This window comes from Numida meleagris, chromosome 1, assembly GCF_002078875.1.
Source record: "Numida meleagris isolate 19003 breed g44 Domestic line chromosome 1, NumMel1.0, whole genome shotgun sequence".
Classification (NCBI taxonomy): domain Eukaryota; kingdom Metazoa; phylum Chordata; class Aves; order Galliformes; family Numididae; genus Numida; species Numida meleagris.
The window spans coordinates 56,873,345-56,894,861 of record NC_034409.1 but is presented as its reverse complement, the minus strand read 5'-3'; the positions used below and the strand labels follow the sequence as shown (position 1 = coordinate 56,894,861).

At 45.0% G+C, this 21,517-nt stretch overlaps 1 protein-coding gene across 6 annotated transcripts in view; it reads right to left on the bottom strand.

Annotated features, from left to right (window-relative positions):
- HIPK2 (homeodomain interacting protein kinase 2) overlaps positions 1,303-21,517 on the bottom strand; it is a 131,863-nt gene continuing 111,648 nt past the window's right edge. For all 6 annotated transcript variants that reach the window (XM_021387824.1, XM_021387837.1, XM_021387848.1 and 3 more), the window contains 3 exons: positions 14,399-14,646; positions 13,234-13,394; positions 1,303-11,520 (listed from right to left, as the gene is read on the bottom strand). In XM_021387824.1, coding sequence (XP_021243499.1) covers positions 11,053-11,520; positions 13,234-13,394; positions 14,399-14,646 — 877 coding nt within the window. In that variant the 3' untranslated portion in view covers positions 1,303-11,052. The remainder of the gene's footprint in view (positions 11,521-13,233; positions 13,395-14,398; positions 14,647-21,517) is intronic.

Here is a 21,517-nt window from a genome sequence, read left to right as displayed (position 1 = left end):
CCCAAACTGAGGTACCAAATTTCAGGTGCCACACCTCTGTGCCCCCCCAACATCTCCATTTTAAGTAAGAGCCATCCTCACCTTGAATGAAGCTGTTTTGCTGAGGTGACCGCTCTCAGAGCAGCAGGACAGACTCCTTCTGGCTCAGAAAGAGCCGATGGGACCCAGACCTGGTGCTGTTCATTTGCACCAGCTGCTCCTGCTCCCTAGGTGCCCACATACATAGAATCATAGAATCATTAAGGTTGGAGGATATCACTAAGGTCATCTAGTCAAACCATCAGCCCACCTCCACCATGCCCACTGACCATGCCCCTCAGTGCCACAGCCACATGGTTCTTGAACATCTCCTGGAATGGAACTCCACCACCTCCCTGGGCATTCCTGTAGCCCCAGCAAGAGCCACCTCCCTGCTTCAGCCCCAAGGGCAGCTCAGGGGTGGCCCAGGGGAAGATGATTTCACGCTCAGCCCTGTAGCCATGGGAGATGCTCAAGACCTTCAGCAGTGGGTGGGTTCCTTGAAGCTAGCTGTGCTCATGGCAGGAGATCAGGTGGCCCTGCCTACTGCTAGTCAGTAAATCCTAGGTGGGTTTCAGTAAAATTCCTACAAAGCTTAGATTTGATGAACTCAGGAGTGTTTGCAAGTGGATATGTAGGTAAATGACACAAAGAGAAACCTGGGAAATGACTGTACCTGCAGAGCTTGGGAAGCCTGGAGGGCAGGGCTGGGGCACTGATGGGGTCTGGTGCTCCCAGGCCGTTCTCACACTTCCATCTGCTGGCTGAAATCCTCACTCCCTCCTGCGAGTCATCTGAGGCTCCATCAGAAGCAGCCCTGCTCAAACTGCAGAAGTTTTGTCTTCTTCTGGGAAAAAACAGTCAGAAATAACTTTGTCTGACCTGGACAGCGGAATGACAAACACTTTTTACAGTTTTATACACAAGCTTTACAAAAGAACAAGGAGGGCTCGGGCATAACGCAAAGAAGAACTTGGCTGCTGTCTATCTGCCCACGCCTCCAGCAGAGTGCCAGGGACAGAGCGCCAAGGGGAGTGGAAGTCGAGACCCTATGGGCTCCATGGAGCTCAGAGCCAAGCAGTTCAACGTGGATGCTCTCCTGCTCTGGGAAAAAATGTGGTCTGACGCACCTAAGTGTCACCTCCGAGAGGAAACTACTTACTTGTTATTAATGGTATTGTTAGCGGCGGTTTTCAAACAGATGTGGGAGATTAAAAATAGGAACAGCATAACCAAACATTCGGCCCAAACTTACCTAGGGATAAGACACGCAGACACTCAAACTTTGCAGTGACTTAAAACAGTTTAATGTAATTCCAAGACAAAGTGTGATTACATTTCTACACATATACAATATGCATATGTGAGTTTACAAATTCTGATTAATAACTCGTTTCACCTCAGAGACCGAAAAAATGATCAAAAAGAAACCGTGAATAACAAGCTATAACATAGTTCACCACAACGGGACCTCCTTTCTCACCCTACAGTTAGTAATATTACAATTAAAATAACTATATTCTTCTATAATGTATTTTCTGTTAAAATCATCTCATAAATTTACAATGCTATTATTAGTTTCCAAGACTAATATAAATTCACTCCATTTTTCTACAACGAAAATGATTATTAATTAGAAGCACACAACGTCATGATGAAAAACACAAGCATTTTCTTTTTTTTTTTTTTTAGTAGCAAGAACTTGATTGGTTAAGAATTAGTTTTCTTGTAAAACATTCTAAAGCCAAGTAAAATATCCATTCTTATAACATACCTATAATATGAGACTAAGGAATAGGTTACATAGAGGTCTACAACACATCAGTTTTTTTTTTTTTTGTTGATTTTTTTTTTCTTTAAAAGAAGACGCATTTACCAAAAGGAGAAAAAAAAAAAGAAAGAAAAAAAAGGAAAAAAAAAAAGGAAAAAGAAAAACAAAGAAAAAATAAAGGGACGATTCACATAGGAAAAGAAGCAGTACACAGGAAAATACTGTCGCACACGATAATTTTCACAAAGATTAACATGGATTAACACTCTTATTACAGAAACCGTACAGTGAAGGAACACAACGGCTCAGGGCTTTTGTGGGGTATCTGGGCTGAGATGATGCTGTAGAGAAAGAACCATTCGAGATGCAGAGCCGGGCAGGGGCATCCCTCCCCTTGCAGCAGTGACCGTATTTCACAGCTTTTCCTCCCCTCTCTCCCCCTTATTAATTTTGGTGCAGTGTTCGTTAACTTTCACATTCCATCCAGAGTGCACTGGCCCTGCGAGCAGTCAAAAGATACAAAACGCTCCCTTCGCTCCCCCACTCCTGCTTTTAGAAGGATTTTACCATTTGGAAAAAGAAAAGTTACACCCATTGGTTGGCTCTTAACTCCCCGGAGTCTAGCCTCGACCACTTCCCAGATACCCCTCTCTCTTGTCTCCGCCTCGCTCCCTCTCTCACACTCTCTCTCTCGCTCCTTTAATAAAGCTATTAGTTACACTTCCGCTCCTTTCAGAAATTGGATTTGGTATAAAAGACACAGGCTACGTTCTGGTTCTGCCCAAGTAGAGTCGGTACCCAAAAAGCCTTGGTTTTTCTGTTGGTGAAACATGCGATGGGATCGTTTTTTACACCTGAAATGGTTGTGCCCTGGGATATCCATGGAAGTCTCATTTTGAGAAGAATACAGAACACAGCTGAAATTAAATAAAATACAAAATCAAACGCAGAAGGAATAAAAGGGGGGAAAAAGATCCAGAAGTGTTGTATGTAACCACGCGATGTGGAAGCACTGCAGAAGCCTGTTACTTCCTTTCTGAGGGCAGCAGCGCCGTATGTAACCAGTGGATTCTACGGGATGTGCGTTGCCAGTGGCGGAAACCCCTTCTTGCCTGACAAGATGCAAGCGAAAGTATTCAACAGGACTCTGCCTCCTCCACTTGAGTGTGCTGGTGCTTGCGGGTCTGACCCCAAGAAGAAGAGGCCAGGCAGGTGCCGAGGGCAGCCGTACGCGGTGGTTGAGGAAGAGGGCACGCAGGACCTTAGTGGTACCATTTTGCCCAGCAGACATTTAGACCGTGTTCATTGGTTACTCAAGTGGCAGAACACAAAAGACCAAGCCAGACAGCTAAGTGAGACAGTGCTGATGAGAACTGACGCTGGCTAAGAAAACAAAGCTGACAAGGGGATGGTCAGTGAACTTTGTATTTTGTTTACTGGTTCAAAACGTCTCTGTGGGGGTAAGCACTGCTTGTAATAACGGGGTGAACAGACAAAAGCCAAATTACAGCACTGCCTCTGAGTGGCTGTCACACACCAAACACACACACACACACACACACACACAAAACCAAAGCAAAACAGGAAATCACTAACTCAGGAATTAATTATTTGGCTGATTTACCAACAGTACAACACAATCCTTCCTTTGAATATCCTTCATTCTCCTTACATGGGTATCTTCATCCAAATGAGGATCCTACAAAGAACAGTGACTTTGGGAGTACTGTGCTCCCTGCTTCAACCTAAGGAGTTCAGTAAAGTACGTAATCTAAATGAGCACGCACACAGCTTATCTGTTGGACTACACATGCTAAATCTGCAGAGTGGGTGGAGTGTTTTCTCAACCAGACTTTGGAATACAGTGGATTACTTGATCTCTGGACTGACTTTCCAACACTATGTTATATCTCAAAACAGAATATACATATTAAAGACACACTTGTACTTTTCCATTTTTAAAGGGCAAAATTAAAAAGAGGCAGCTGTATTGAGTTTTTGAAGGTGTCATTTACAAACACAAGATTTCCCTTAAAAAGTACCAGTTTAAATGTAAACTATAAAACACCGTAATAACTATAAAATGTAGCCAGAAAACTGTTTAAGTAGCCACAGTCTATTATTCAGTTCATATCGGTTTAAAATGTGACTCATTAAATATCTTCTAGAAGGCCAAAGCATTTTACAGTAGCTATAAACATATATACTTACATGTGCATTTAACATCACAATTGATTAAAATACATAAAAGAGTAATCTATTCCTTGGTTTAACTTTCTCTCTTTAAAGATTCACTGTCATCAGAATCCACTCAAGCAACAATGACCAGGGTGGGCATTTATCGCTATTCCGCCCATACAGAGTTTAGAGTCTTTGAATCAAAGTTCAAGCTGGCTACATGTTTTCAGAAAGGCTAAAACCAGGATGAATGCCCACATTTGAGGTAATTATTGCCATTAGGTCACAGTTTGCGTAATATAAGTGTATCTAAATCCTTCCGTAAAAAACCCGAGGGTACCCCGTGCTCTGCTGGGCCAGCACCCAAAGCCCTGGCCGGCGGGTTTGCTTCCAAAGGGGCCGGTGGTCCCCAAGCACCGCAGCCGCCAGCTGACCAAGAGCCCAGGGCAGCAAGCCTCCAGCGAGCCAGTTTTAAAAAAGAAAGGAAAAACAACAACAAAAACAAAACTGGGAGGTGCCATGAAAGAGATGGATAACATTTCTGATCAGAACTCCAGACCAAAGCTTTTCTGCCTTATTCCTTTCCAAACAATTTGCTGGAAAAAAATCAAATCAAATCAAATACGTCGGCATTAAACGTTAACTCTACGCCAGCACTGTGAAAACTCCTTGGCTATGTTCTAAAAGTGGGATAAGCTTTTCTTTGCTCTGAGCATTGTTGCCCCATTGCTTTCTGTTTCAAAGAAGAAACCTTGTTCTAAAGAAAGGAAAAAATAAAAATAAAAGAAAAAAGAATCCCTGGCTGTCAGAAGTACACACAAGTATTAACAGGTCTGTGTGAGTCTGCATACGGTTCCCCTCACGGCGAAAGAGTTAAGAACAGAGATGTCACAATATTTATCAGTGCAGTAAAAAATATCATTTTTGGAAAAAAAATATACCTTTAGTATTGCCTTTCTTAGATTAACTACGATAAGCAAAAGATTAGAAACAAGAAAGAAACTTTATCCTCAAACACACACAAACAGTTTGTTATAGCAGCACTGCTAAAACTGGAAGGACAAAGCTAACCCGTAAATGAGAAACAGGAGTTTCAAACTAGAAATGCAGAAAGCCAACCCTCCGAGTATGCTTCGTAAGACTTCTGAGGAACCTAGCTAGTTCATGCTTCAGATCTCGCTCCTGACGCTGTAAACGCTCTGACACGCATCCTTCCACCAACCACGCTTGGCACAGGCAGAGCCCAGTATGGCTCCCACAGCCCTCATCCTGCACGCTGCCACACACACCCACAAATCCTACGGGCCACCAGCCACTCTGGGGAGAAGCCACCTCCAGCACTGAGCCCCAGGCTGGCAGCTCTGGCCCGCACAGCACCTGGGTTGGCCTCAGCGGCCTGCCCAGGCCTGGCGCACCACGAGGCCCAGCTGGAGAACATGGCACCTCCCACAGCAGCCCCAGCACCTCCATTTGCCACAGGGCTGGCACCCTGGCTCTGAGCACCACTCCATGACTGGAGCCCAGGCATGCAGCCGTGGCCTGCTCTGCTGCTGGGCTGACTTCTCCTCCTCCTCCTTCTCCTCTTCCTCCTCAGTGCTGTGGTGTAGGGAGCCTGGTGGCACAGATCCACCTCCACACACATGGGACAAGCAGAACAACTTGCACACGTGGTAGCAGGTCACAGGTGGCAAGCAGGGAGAGCACGTGCTTGGGGCACGTCACAAGAGCACTAGAGAGATTTGGGGATAAGGGGGTGACAGGGCAGGTGGCAGGCACTGGGGACAGATGTTTCCATAGGACAGGAACGGCTACATGAGCAGGAAAGGGAAAGCCTTCCTGTCCCATATTTTCCCCACCCTGGGCTAAAAGCAGTTACACAGACCCTGTGTACAGGCATCCCACATCCAGCAGGCCTCTCCAATGGGCTGATTGCCAAGCTATGGAAAAACATACCACAATTTCCAGCACCTGTGCCCAGCCCTGCAGAGGCCTCACACTGTAGCACTCTTTGGGATCCGGCCCATGGAGCAAAACCAGCGTCCTAAATCCAGAGGAAATGCTACAGAAGCACGAAGAGCAACCAGAAGCTTATTCCCACCAGGCAGCACCCAATTTCAACGCCACACTGTTGCCACTGACGCATCTTAACTAAGGTGAATGATAATGAGAGACGAATAAAGTTTTTGACATCCCCTAAAGTTTAGGATAGCAGCAATATTTAGTGTGAATTTCTCTGTTTATCAAGCTAGCTACTCGAGATAACAATAGAAACTTGAGAGAGAAAAAGTAGAAGAAGACAAAAGAGGCAATTCCACAGCTCATCGCTGCTGCCTGGCAGCTGTGGCTTGGTTTGGTTTCTGTACTGGGTGGGGGTCTCTTTCTCTCTCTCTTTAAAAAAAATTTTCTTTGGTTAACGAAAAAGCTGGGTTTATTGCCCTTCAAGTTTGCAAAAGGAATTTCCTTCAAACCAAATTGCATTACATAATCCCTTGGAAGTGTAAAAAAGGAAAAATGTCAAATAGAAGTGTCTCTTTCTTGGAATGTTTCAGGTATGACAAAATCACTAGAGAGAGAAAGAGATCTGACGAGGCCTGATTTGTTGGTGCAAGCAAGCACAGCTCTGCTGAGGAAGATCCAATTGCACTTGCTCTCTCAAATGACTGGATTAGACCCCATCTGCACTGGGAAGTGTTTCTGTTTGGGTCTCCCATTCTGCTCAGGTCAATTGTTTTCTCCACTCCCTTCCACATTCTTGTTTCACAGCAGTAATTTGAACATCCACCTCCAAGGAGAGGCAACGTCTGTGCTTCTTTCTGCTTCCCACACAAGGAGAAAGCAAGATGAGACGATGTGGAAAGGGACCGCCTTTCCATAGTACCAGCCACTAGCCATCCGTAACACTTCCAGCATCTAAACGTTCGCCCCCTCTCTCAAGTTTCCATGCAGTTCATTCCACGCACACAAAGAGCACCAACCCAACCCAAACACGCCAGTCCTGTTTCCTCCCCAGAGGAAAAAAGCAAAACAAGCTGGCTGTTATTATGTATGTGGCACTGATAGCATGTAAAGCATTTGTTTCCTCTGCTAATCCAATCAGGTTTCCCCTGTGCCTACCACTGCCACACTTTTCCACCCCATACCTTTGCATGGGTGTGAGGGAGGAGGTGTTGCTGCATTCCACCAGAAAACACAACTCTCAGTGTTGCAACACCATGGCAATTTGATGGTCATGGTGCTCATCCCTTGCCACCAGTGTCCCTTCACCACAATTCTCCCACCCCTACAGCTGGCAGGTCAGTGACTCCAGCAAGGGCAATACAACAGGCCACCTCCTCCAACAAGTGCTGTGTCCGCTGCCCGCATGTGCCACACTGCTCTGTCCATCACCCCTGAAATCATATTCAAGCCCAAGTGGGAGAGCAGGCCAGATGGGTACACAGGGAAAATATCGTTAATACAACTAAAATGTGATTGCGACTCAGATTACAACCTTCCATGCTTCAACAGTCCTAAGCCAGAGAAGCGCATAAACAAGTAATTAACTCGAAGGGTTTAAGTCTATTCTTTAGCAAAGCACTCAGGTGCATGATTAAGTCTCTGCTGAAGTCCTACCATTTTTTAAGGAGTTCGAATTCAGTCACTGCTTCCCCCCATTCTAAAAGAGCAAACTGAAAACATAAATACCTACATTCTAGAGACTAGAATAGCTTAATAATAAAATTTGACAACAAATAATCATAAAAGAAGAAAAAATCTACATCAGGGAAAAAAAAATGCCAACCAAGCATCCGTGAACACCTGACTAATGTTCAGAGAGAAGGAGAGGCAATGAGCCTGCTCTCTGCAGCCATGTTTTACCCAGCAAAAACCTCCTGTGCGTACCAGTGTTGTTCATCCAGTGACGGGACTGGGAGCCACCTGCCCTCCTCCACAGTGGTTCCTCTGCTAGTCCTGCTTCTGGGGAACTATCTGCTTTTGTCTTTGGGAAAACCCAATCTTAACACGTAGCGTGGCCTTGGGTTAATTGTAAAGGCCACCTGATCATGGCGTGGAGCACATGAAGTCTTGATCTCATGTAAGAGTCCTATCAAACAAAGTGATCGTGAGCTAGATCCTAAGGCCCAAGGTCCCCACCTGCCTTTAATCCAGCTCCCCTGACAGATTGTTAAGTTAGCTGCTGTTTGGTTTTGGCCTCTGAATGAATGTTTCTGGACTTCTGAAACGCAGATGGGGAGTGGAGGACACCTCCTGCCCCTCCAGGCTGTCTCACAGAGCCGCACTCTCCCCCTGCAATTTCATTCTCAGGACAACCTTGTTTCCCCTTCCTCCTGCTGCGTTCACAAACACAGCAACCCTTCTGATGCCACTGATGAAGGGACATAAAATTAACAACAATACTAAGAGAAAAAAAATAACACAAAGATTAAGGAATGCGTGTGCAATTAAAACCCAGAGTAAAATATAATAACAATAAAATAATAACAATAATCATAACAACCATACAATAAAATAACATTATCTTTCCTTTTCATGACACAAGCAGCATGACGCTCTCATTCCTGAACCGGTGGGACAGGAGAGGAATGCAACAGAATTTCAGAAAGAGAACGGGGAATTATTTTTCTGCCCCAGATGAAAGGGGATGCGTTGTATTTCCAAAGGAAGGTGTAAGGTGCACAGACTGCTGGGAGATCGCATCCTCATCTACAGTATATTGAGCTGGAATGAAGGACAGGCAGGAAAAGAAAACTGTGCAAGGACAGCCCAGGAATCAGAGCTGGCAACTGGGGAGGTTATTTGGTGGTTTGCCAGAAGGCAACAGTCTTGTTGCCCCATCTGTGCGCAGCAGGATCCCCTCTACCAGGCCAGCCGAGCACTCACCACAAGACAATGCATTTGCGCCCGTCTTTCTGTCAGCTTTCCCTTCCTGAAAGAAACTCCTTCCCTATCGCTGCCAGGGAACCCATCCATCACCACTATGCCAGAGAGCCTGCATCTTGTGAAACACTTACACACTTCATGCTCTAGTTACTGGGAAACGAGGAGTGGAACTGAGCAGCCACGTAGACTTCAGCTTTCACAGAAACTTTCTATCAAACTCTCTTATCTCCTTCCTCCCAAGCCCTTCCATATACAAGAGTACTCCAGAGACACTTCTAAATCCCAGTGTAGCAGTGCAACTGCTGTTACCAGCAAAACTTCCCCTGCTCCTTGCTCCTCAGTGTGGAGGACCCACATACAATGTGTTCCCGGCTCTAGGGACATCCAATTGCAGGAAATCTTCCAGAGTGAGTTTAGGGGGAGGAAGGGAAATGCATCCTGCCACAACTATGTTACAGTGGGTAAGGCCCAATGACTCTCAATACTCCATCACTTATGGAACCTGAGTTTGAATCCCTCAACCGGATTTTGCCATGCTTGCTCTGGGACCCCAATTTAGCCAGTTCCTGACCACCTCCCATTAACAGATTTAGTGAGAGCTGTTGACAACAGTTGCTGTTGCCCCCTCCCATGGGCTAAAGTGTTGCTCCCATTTCAAACACACAACCAGGACAGCCTGACGAATCAGGAGGACTCTGTCCTACTCTACCATCAGCAAGCAGCATGAGGATTCAGTTTTAGGGGAGGAAAGCTGTTCTTCCAACAGGAAAAGAAAGAGGCCAATCCACAAACACACCTTCGGACCCTCTGGGAAGCATGCTGGCTCTCACAGCAACCTGGTCCCTTCCAGCCCATCCAGTGCTAGAGGAAACACCCCGATACACGCGCTTCCAGCCCCGACGAGCCTCCCCAACACCATGCCAAGTGAGCTAAGATCGACAACGTGGGAAAAAAAACACCACCACCAGAAGAAAATCAGCAATAACAACCCAAAAAGAAAAAAGAGCTGAGATTAAATTCCGACTAGCCTCAGTCAGTTTCTAGGAGTACCAGTGGAAGTAAACCCTTAAACCGCATCTGTAGTTCGGTAAGGCACTACGAGGGAATGATGTAAAACTAAGACTGTGACAGCTGTAATGGCTGTGCTGAGGAACACACCACAGAGAGAAGGCAGCATCTGCACACACACACGCACACATGTACATACATACCTGGACAATCACATTTCTTACATGCCTATGTTATATCACTTTTCTTTGTGCAATCACATTGAGGAATAATCTATTGGTATCGTTGAAGTTCAACACAAAAGAGTAAAAAGGGTGTATGACCTGTAGAGTGCTACATTCTACCGGGGGCAGCTAAAATGTCTCCTCCTATACTAAAACGGCTAGGGATTAAAAGGAAAACTTCCAAAGAAAACAAAATAAAACAAAACTGAAATCCAACATACATTATTAGAAATCTCATTTAGGAACAGCATTTCTCAGGGATTTATCCAGTGTTCGAGGAAAGGGAAAAAAAACAACCCCATTGCTTCTGATCTCAACCAGCGCTGTGTGGCCTGTTTTGCCCACATATCTTTAAGCAAATCGGCGTTAGATCAGAATTTAAGAGCACTGAGACAGCATTTCCTCCTTCTCCCTCAGCCTCCTTTAGCCATTTTCTATTTCCAGAATATCCCCAAAGCCTCATGTCAGCTTTGGGATAAAGAGACCACAGCCAAAAATGGGGCAAAACCCTTTGAAATGCTGGATAAATCCCCAATCCATATACCAACTGGATTAAATGCCTAATGGATTTTATTTTAGGTGTTCTGGACAACAAATTTCTAAATGTAGCTCACTATTGGATGAAAATAACCTTTAAAAGTCTATTGGTGAAGTTCTTCAAAACACAGGACCCGCTGGAGGGTCCTTCTGCTTCTCTCTCTCTCTAGTTTGGTGCAGAATGGTTGGGTTTTTTTTTTGTGGTTTTATATTTTTTCTGTTCTTTTTTTCCATTTTCTTTTTTTTTTTTTTAAATAAAAAGTGTAGAATTGGTTCTCCCCTTTCTTTCCTCTTTCTCGTTTCTTCCTGAAAGTCTCCTTCGTTCAAGTTTCCCGCGAGCCTCCCATTGCATTGTTATTTGTCATGTTCTTCAGTACAAAAGCAGCCGCCTCACTCCCCCGCGGCGGGCGCGTCTCTTGCTCCTTATTCCAGTGTTTAGATGTAAGGGTACTGGTTGACCTTGGTGGGGCTCAGTGGGTATCCAGTGTAGACTGTGGAGGCTGGAGAAGCACTGATATAGGTCTGATGGGCAAACTGAGCCTGGTACTGACTCGGGTGGATGGTGGGCGAGGGCAGAACCCGCGGGCCCATGCTGACGGGGACTTGGTGGACGATGCTGGCGGGGTAGGTGGTGTGCTGCACGGCATGCCGTGCAGACCCTTGGGAGGCCACCAGGTGCGCGACGGTGCCCGTGGAGCCCAGGGCGGCCGGGGTGGTGTATGTGTAGAGGTGGGGTTGGGTGGGCAGGTGAGCAGCGGCAGCCGCGGCCAAGTGAGGATGAACTGTACCGTGGCTGGGACTATTGTGCGGGAAAGAGTACGGGGCCTGAGCTATCGTTGGAGTGATGTAGGCTTGCTGTCTCCGGTGACTCCCTGTGCGATCAGTCGTGATGTGCTGCTGGGCCTGGATAAAGACAGCAATAGTGATAACCGGTTACAAGACAAGAGACGGCTCTTTACATCCTCAGTGGTGCCTGGGGGCCTCCCTGTGAAACCGGGACGGCATCAGGAAAGTCCCCGGCTCTTCTCCTGACACCCTCAGCATCACCACAATCTTCCCTTGGAAACAGGTGATGGCAAAGGGTCCCTCCCAAGCCTAGAGAGACTCTGTAGCCTTATATGTTCACCACAATGGCCCCCAAACGGAGAGCAGAATTCCCCGCTGTGAGCCACAACCTGCTGACACAGCTCCCATGGAGACCCAACCTCAGATCCTTGGGTCCTAAGAACACTTCCACATCTCCAGTCACTCGCATGACACACAGCTTTCGTTACTGAACTCTCTGATGATATAATACAGTGCACAGATATCTCAGGGGAATTAAATCACCCAGCTACGCCTGGAACAGGCAATTTATTTTTGTTCAGTTTGGGTCTTTGAGGTTATCATTTCCAGGATAAGTAAAATAACTACTTTATTTTTTAAAGATAAAACCCTCTGCTCGATCAGATCCTGCAGGTGCCTGACACCCTCATCTAATCAGCCGTAATTAGTTTAGCACAGGCAACTTCTTGCAGTGGGACAGGAACAATGTACTTTTTCAGAGATTTCCTCAGTTGTTTGCATTTTTTTTTTGCATTGCATTGCACAACAATGCCATGGAATTCTACCAGTCATTTGTAAGTATGTGTAGCGAGAATAATAAAAAACCAAAAAAGTAGGAATTAGAAGGCAGGAAGGGCAGCACTCCATGTTATTTCCTTCTAGTTTTCCATCTCTTTTCATTCTTTTAAGCGCTCCCTGTGCTGTCATTGTTTTAAAATGTGGCAGCCACACCTCTCCTCTACTCTTGGAAATAGCATCTCTCCCACTTCCTCCATTTTTACTCACTTTTATTTCAATCTAGTTCAAATTTTCAAGTACATTTTCAGGGGAGGGGACATTTTTCTCCTACAAATTATTTTGTTTAAACCAGTTCTGCTCTGGAAGCAAACAGGCACTGTCCTCTGAGCTCTCCAGACATTCTCCTCTGGAAACGCTGGTAACTGCTGTAACTTCCCTACTCATCACCTCACCTCAGGTAAGAGAGAGGCCTCGGGTGCAGTCCATGAAAAGGGCATTATTTAATGAAGCTCCAGGGGCGTTTTGATCACAGACCATGAAACATCTTGAGAACTTCCTGATGCCAGGCAATGAGATTTTGTCCAGATCTCCGCCCAGATTTATCATGGAATGGATCAAACTCGTTACGTGACAAGAGGTCATGTTTATGCTTAGAGGCTCAATTTTGCCTTGTCACGTCTGACAGGGACTTCCCTCAAAAGATACTCTCCCTATGCTTACCTATAGCTACAGAGACTTTAGTCTTTCCTACATGATCCTGTTTCGCTCCTTTGTGTCTGAGCTACTGCACTCTCTTACATTATTCCCACTCACATTCTTAGATCATCTGATTCCAAACATGTTAAGAATACTGCCAGCCCACTCACAGCTGGGACCTGCACTGCCTCTGCTGCCAGAGCTAGAAGATCAAGCTCTGCAATGAAGCTGAAACGAGTCCATCCAACTCAACATGAGGCCCAACTACCACTAGGTTAGAACAGGACAGCCCACACTGGAGGAGCAGTGGGTTGCAGCTGGGTGATGCACCACCAAAATCTGTCTCGATTGACTTACCTGGCTTAGATTAAGAGGCTGCTGCTGCTGGAAATGTGCTCCTGGTCGCTGCTGCCTATAGGCAACGGCTCCAGACGAGCTCCCTGAAGAGTGACCGCTGGTGGAGGTCACGGTGCTGGAGGACTTGGACTTGTAGGAGGATGAGTGGTGACTGGTGGTGACTGTGCCAGGAAAGGAAACACATTTGTAGCTTATATCACATTCTTTAATTGCTCACCCTACCTTTTCCTCACCGAGTCTCCTCCAGAGTGGCTTTGAGGAGGAGACATAAAACAGAAGCAGGATAAGAAAATGGTTTCTCTTAAGAGATACCTCAGCAGTGCTTCTTATACTCAAACCAGACTGTCATCCTAGAGGCAGACAAGCAGACTCGATATCTGGACCCCAAACTGGGCCTGGAGAAGGCTCTAAAGATCCTTCAGAAGTGTGAGAAACTGTTCTGCCAGTAGAACTGTACGATGCAGGTACAAATCCCAAAGAGAGGAAGGAAAGTATACTGTGCATAGCATAAAAATGCCCTACTCACCTGACCTCATGGTGAGTAGGAAGGGAGGGAGAGCGAGCTAGTGGGGAGCTCACCCTCTGAGCCTTCGTGTTCACCAGCAGTGCATCAAAAGAAAAGACTGCCAAGTAGCGCAAAGCCAATTGCTTTGGGCCAAACTTCCACATAAGCCCCTTTTCAACACATTATACTATCTAATATTGCAGAGGCTCTGGACGAGCAAACCTCATCAGTCCATACTGAAGATGCTGGGAATCGTTCTTCCCAGAAACGTCAATAAGTTCGGATGAAAATGCACACGTGTTTTCAATCTCTTATGTGTTGTAAAGTAAACCTATGGGAAGGCAGGGAAGCAAAGGTTCACACTTTCATTTTGGAGCCTTTCATGTCAAACGTTGAGCTAAAGACTGCATTCTGCTCTTGGGTTTGCACAGAAGTAACTAGGAGTAACACTTGCCCCCGTGACTCCTGAATGTACCAAGGCACATAAGTAATGCAATACAGCTCCCAAGAACAGATGTGTCACTTGAGAGCAGGGCAGGAGCACGGTTTCTTTGGAAAACAAAACAAACAAACAAACAAAATGAAACCGAACAATGAGATTCTTCCAAGATAAATCATTTATTTCTTACTAATTTTCTTGACGGAAGAGGTGCAATTTACCTGGTGCCAGGCTATCACACTCTACCAACACCTCACTGGCCTGGGTTTTCAGTGGTGGCACGATGATCGTTCGGGGGTTCCCACTGCAGTGAGTCTCTGGAACCCCTTTGGTGTCGTAGGTGTTCCCATTATTCTGTCCTGCACGATGTTGCACGGCGTAAGGGCTGTTGTTGCTGGAGGAATCGGAGTAGGGGGAATCATGCACAGTGACACAGCTGATGACGTTCTTCCTTTGCTTGGACAAGGTGCTGAAACACAAGCACACAAATGGAAACAGTGAATGGGGAACTATCGACTTGGAAGCCACCAGAAGACTCTGCCCACGGCAGGCAAGCTCTGTGAAGGCAAAGCACACCCTGCAGTCCTTCACCAGTTGGAGGCTGCTTACGCCGAATCCTGGGCTTCAAAACTCACTCATTGCTATTCTAGGGAAGCCTTTGTGGAGGTCAAGGAGTGAGTAAGACATTGTGGATAGATCTTATATTCACACTGCTTAGAATAGCACTGAATCAGACTGCCAGATTTATCTTCGGACTGCTTTTTATATACGTGTGCAGTAGAGACCCAGCAGTTATATGATGCTTTGTTGCAAGTCTCACCACCCACACAAAAATGTGGTGGTTTCTCCCAGCCTTCCAGCAATGACTTAATAATAGATGTTACGAATTTTCATGATTAAATCCCATGCATCTACAAAATACACTCTTTTCTATTTACTAATATACTACAGTGGGCATATATTTTCAAGAAGAATTTGAAACTGAGGAACGAATGAAGAAAAAATGAGCAAAGTATGAGTCGCCATATAGAAGCTTTTTGTTTTCTTTTCCTGTTCCAAATAAGCACTGGGTCTCCTGGCTCTCACATGGATTATCAAGGTCCTGCTGTAGCTAATCTATCTATGACATCAAAAAAGTGATTAAAAAGGAACATCAACTCTTCCAAGATTAGTGCTAGAAGTTCATTATCCTAGACTGCACCAGTACAATTGGGATTTGCTCTGCTATTGTGTCTAATTACTCCTGATGGTTTCCCCTTCCTGTTATGAGCTTGTTTAGGGAGAGAAAGAGAGAGTAAAGAAGAGGAGGGAGGAAGGGGGATAGCGAAGATTTGCTTAAATGGCTCACATCCTTGACAGTGCACAGACCTTGACTACAGAAAATAGCTGCTATGTTTCACTGATTGCATTATGTTGTTATGGCAACTGAAGTTTTTAAAATGATGAAAAGAAATGGATAGCACATAAAAAGCTAAGTAATTAGGCTTAATGGTGGAAACAGCCCCAACAGAAACAGAAATGCCACGGAGAAAAAGAAATCCAACTCTTAACTTCTTGAGCGCACACTTTACGAAGAGAGAGATCCTTTTCACTGAGTGTCATTTCTGTTCTCTCACTCTGGCCGGTCCAGTCCAGGTCAGAGCTGATTAATCTGGTCCCAGTCTGTGATGGGGCCAATTGTTCTCTAGTCTCAGAGTCACTTCTTATCCAGGGAAAGGCAGAGCATATACTGAAAGTAGTTTCCTTTCAAGGACATTTTTTTTGCCTGAATTGCTTTTCACAGTACTAAAAAATCAATGGTGGGTTCCCTCCAACTGTCCTAAAGCCTCTCCTATAGCATTCACAAACTGCAACTCACCAGGAGTTGTAACCATCATCTATCTTTCCCATTAAAGAATGCCTCGGAGTGCTGCATTCTCAAACAAGTTACCATCACACAAACTTCTCCTGAGCTAAGGGCACAGTCCTGGCATGGCTCAAAGAGGACACAAAATCATGCTGTTCTAGGCACTGTGGAAAAATACCTCACGACAGGCCCCAGCTATCCTAAGGCACTGACACTTAAAACAGGGCAGATGGAGAAGGAGGGGAAGCTGTTGCACAAGAATCTGAAAGCTGAAAGCAGCACTTGCAGCGCTGGGACCTTTCTGATGGGTAAGGTAGATGACAGTGAACCCTTGTACTCTGGCATTCCTTAAGGAGCTGAGGAGTGCTGGATTAGGAATGAAAAGAGCAACAAGGCATCTTAGATGGATAACTACTTTATGCAAAGAAAGACATAGCAGTTTGGATATGGTGCTACAAAAGAAGAATATTAAGCCAATAAAAATGACTAATATTGCATCAATATTCCTCTCTCCTTCAGTAGAAATGCCTGTAATCATACATTTATGAGTATCCACACTGCTTGCCCTTTGCAGCTACCCTTGGCTGCCAGTTGGGAAGAGAGATATATTCTCTACCTCTGACAGTTATTACATTTTATAAAGAAAAATCAAGTCACTAAAGAGTTTTCTGACAACTGATAAGGTCTAGCTATTCTTTTACAGTCCCTTCCTTACAAAAGGGGCTGAGCTACTGAACTGGAAATACTTGCTCTCAGCTGATACTTGACATGGGAAAGGCTGAGTTGTAGAATTGGAAGGGCATTTTTTCTGTGAAATCTGTGATATTTATTGTTTTAGAATGGGCATGATTTTTCACCAACTTGACTGAAGGTTTGCCAAAGCAGGCGCCATGAGGAGTTTTCTCCTTCAAAATATTTCAGCTCCTTGGTTACAAGAAGAAAATCTTTGGTTAAACAAGTGACCCCAAACCCAAACCAGGATATTAAGCTCATTTCATGGATGAAAACCTGAGAAGGACCTGAGTTATGGTCCTGCCAGAACTTACACAAGTGCTTAGCACAACTAATATGTGTCGTTCCACTGAAGTCAGCTGGACTATTCCCGGTAATGGAGCTAAAGCACATGGGTAAATATTTGCAGGATTGGGGCCAAAGTGATTAGCCTTTTGATTCAGCAGGCTGCATCATTTCAAGTGCAAGAGGAGTTCCACTGAAAGCAGTCAGATTTTTTTTTCTTTAGGAAAGGAAGCAACTGCAGTTAATGTTAGAGAATGCAGAGAAGTCAGTCGGGACTATTCACACGCTTGGAGTTAGGCACCTGCTGTACCACAGCCTGCCTGAGAGATTAAGGGTGGGAATTTCAAAAGCATCAAAGGCCCAACTCATGCTGAAAATCAGTTGATTCACAGGCTTAAAGATACACATTAAGCTGAAACAGGGCTTTTGAAAATTCAGCCCAGAAGAGCTAGCATTCCCCCTTCTCAAATCCTTGCTAACCGACAACCGCGCTTCTTTCAGCTCCCTCTGAAGACTCAGGTCCTCTCCCCACCTTGCAGAACTGCAGAAGTTATCTGTGTGGGGTCCAGGCTGATGTACTGCCTTCCCTGCTCACAAACTATCAGGGCTGAGAGCTTTTACCTGTTGACACAGCACGTGCCTACTCAGCAAGCTTCCTGTATTCCTATAACTCAGCTACAGCTTTTGGGGATGTTTGTGCTTACACAGAAGAATACTATTAGAAGTCTTGCCCCCTTCCTATTAAGCTCACTCCAACCCTGGTAATTGCTTTCCCTCCTGCAAGCACAGTAGCAGCAGCACACATGATTTAGTAGCGCTGAGAGTCGGCGTGCATTCCTGGTCAGCTTGTGTGCCTGCCTGCTTCGTGTGGGTAGGTGTATTTTAATTTTCCAGACGAGGGAGAGAGGGAAAGATTACCAAAGTGGCATCAAATCCATCTACACAGACTGAAAAGCAATAAGTTATGAAGGCTTTTTAACCCTTAGTGGCAGGAGCTGTGTCCTCCCTTTCAGCAGCTGGAAAAATAAGCGTTGCTTTGTAAGCTTAATAGTTTACAAGTGGCAGCCCATTCCCACTCAGTCCTGAAGGACTTAAGCTCAAACTTGGACACAAAGCAATCCACATTCATTGAATGTGCAGACACAGAGAAGGAACACCCTCAACACAAAGCAGAAGCAACCCTCGGAGACAGCTCTCTAGCATATATCACCCTTGTGAGTGCACAGTGCACAGTGGAGAGAAGGACGTGGGTCCTTATTCCCCACAGCAAGGTAGGACCCCAAAGGAAAAACTGGCGGAGGAAAGAGAAGATCCTTCGTGCACAGGTAAAGGGCAAGGAATGAAGGTGGGCATCCAAGATGCTGTTAACGGAAAGGTGCCAAAGGCAGATGTTGAGAATGAAATGTGGGAGGAAATCAAGGAAAAGAAGATGCTGAATTAGGTGCTAAACCTACATGGACACCGTCTAAGTAATGAAGGACATGGACAACAGCAGTTGTTAAGAGGAAATGAGTTAGGAGGAGATGGCTTCTACTTGTTGAAGGCCCAGCACAAAAGCTTGGTATATAACAGCATTACACAAACAGGATCTTTTTTTCTCTGAAAATCTTGAGTTCCACCAGAATCACAGAAAAACAACAAATGGAGTCTAGGAGGGGCAGTCTTCAGTGTGTGGTTCACAAGCAGAGTTGCAAGCCCTTCAGGGCAGCTGAAGCTACAGCAGCAGAGGCTTTTGGCTCTCAAGGTCCCTCTTGGCCTTCTTTTTCGGAGAGAGAAGGCGGCTGTCCCACAGCCACACCTCTGAATTGGTGTGCAAGTACACCACAGTACGTTAGCTTTTCATCACGCAAATTTCCTTCCAGTTCTCTGAAAACTTTAGAATATGAAACTTTTGAGTTTGCTGCTCCAGAATAATCCATCTATTCTAAGAAAGCATGGAGTCAGCCAACAAAAACTCACACCACCACTGCAATCTCTCTCTTCACATTGAGATCTTATGCCATGCATAGCTCAGTGTTGAGAACATACCCCTCTCTGCGAAGCTCAGTCTCTTTCCCGACCTGTTAATATGCTCTCACTTTCTTTGTGATGGTATGAAGTATTTATCAAGTACTACACTGAGGCCATTTAATTATTATAAGTCAAATATACTGAATTGCTTAGCAGGTTGTAAAGGTCCTGCTGCTGATGGTTTGCTGAGAGTGCTACTGTCTATCTCTGTTATTTTAGGCATTAGCTGCATGTTGATGTGTCTTCTGGAGATGGAAGGCAGCAATCTTTTTACCAGATGATCACGGTTAGTCAACATATTGCTATGCAGAGTCAGTCCATTATCATGCACAGCATAACATAGCCACAATAGGCTAGATGTCAACAGTGAACTCCAAGCGGTATTTTGACCCTCACATACACATCAGCAAGTTGGCAAAAACACCTGGTTTGTGCCTGCCAGCAATTTCTGCGTGTAAGGGGAACGAATGCCCTCCGAAGTACGCTCTACCACAATTGCAATAATGGAAACAACGCAAATAACAACTCACATCAGCTCCCTCTCAGTTGTAAGACTCACACAGAGACCTTGTTGTATAGTTTACGATCTTAAGGAAAAGGAAAGAAAAAACAACCTTGCAAGAATTCTGTGGCAGTGAAGATGGCCAATGAGGCTGGTACTACGTCTGCCTACAAAATAGCTTCGGTCAGCTTTCTTGCCTAGGAAGACACCGATTACTGTGATGGAAAGCCAAGCTGAAGAGATGTTATTTATAATACCAGCAGCAGAGTGAACAGCAGAGAAGTACCCTAGGTCTCTTCTCTGTAATTTCTGTCTGGGCATAGGGACGGGGCCCAGTAGATGGCCCCCTTTGACAAGGCTCCACTGAGCAGGTCCCCCAGAGCCCATCTTGCACCACCTCCTCAGCATCTTCAAACAACGAAACTGCAACATTTTCAGATGACTATTGATTTTAAGAAGATTAAAACAAACTATATTCATCATCAGTGCAAAATACAGGTGAGCAAAGAACAAGTAAAATGCTGGCCTGCCTGCACTGCCGTCTGGTATTGCCTCAACACTCTACTTGAACATCTGCATTTTTCATTAGGTAAAGGAAAATTCTGCCCGTATCACACAGAATTCTTCACATTTTTCTTTTGACAATAAAAAGAAGTTGCTTGTCCTGTACTAGAAAAGCTCTCTGGTATTACTCTGGTAATACAGAAAGGCTTTCCTGTCAGACTAAATCCAAACCGCTACAGCAGGATCATGTTTTATCAGCATTACCCATCTTTTTTAAACTGAGATTACAAACTCTCACATCGTTGAACGATCTCTTACTTCTCACAGCCACAAGTAGCTTTCATCTCTCTTCACTGAGCAATCAGTAAAGCAAACATTTTAGTCTCGTGGGTCAAAGAGAAATTTGTAACCCCACAGGAAATAAGAGAAGGAACTGCTACAGCAAATTCAGGAGTGGATCCAACTTCAGTGAAGTTAATGCAAAGATACCACTGCTGTCAACAAGATGGGATCAGGCTGTTAACTCTGACTTATCAACCGCCATACTATTTCTCTACCCTAATCCAGGAAAGATAGTATTGTTAGGGTGTCACTCAGAGTATGTTTCAAGTTATTCCTTACTTTTCACCCCCATACCACAGCTATTGCCCAACAGCATAATATTTGCATAAATATGGGTGAGACAACACTTTATTTGCACAGTTTCATTTTAGACTCAGTTGCAGATCCTGAATGTTTGGGCACCTATTACCATAAAGTATGTGCCTCACTGCCACTCCCATTTTCTTGTAAACAAGAAACATGTAAAAAAAACTAGGAGGTGCTTTCCTAAATGATTTTTCCATTTTCAATGGAAAACAAACAAACAAACAAACTCATCTTTCGCAGGGGCAAGGTTTATTGGCATTAAATGCTGACACAGCTTCCTTGACTGAAAGCTAGTCACTTTTACTCTGGCTGAGCATCTGGTCTTGGCTCTACCCAGATCAAAAGGCTCTGAGCAAGTTGATTTCACTCTCCTTGAGACTTCAATCCAAAATTCTCATTCTGGACATGCTGTTTTTTGTCTGTGTCTCTGCCCCTAACTCTCCACTTGCTCTGGTTATATCTACACAGACTACCTTACTGACTCTGGAATTGCCCATGTCCATGCAAAATGTCTCTATGTTGCTTAAGAATTAAATCTAACTCTTTAGCTTTGGCCTTCCAGGAATGCTGTAGTCCTGGCACTCTGTGTAGGTATGCCAACTGGACACAGAAAGTAGTCAGGGATCTCATCCTAGGCAGGAACATGTCCTGAATATGTGTTAGTCATATGAAAGCCAGTTTGTTTATGTGAGTCTGGCTCCCAGGACCAGTTTCCTAGCCCCCCAGCCAGACCTTGGCCAAACATTTAAATACCCTAAACTCCCAACTTGATTTCCAGACATTCTCCAGAACTTTGTTCTGTCTCTCTCCCTG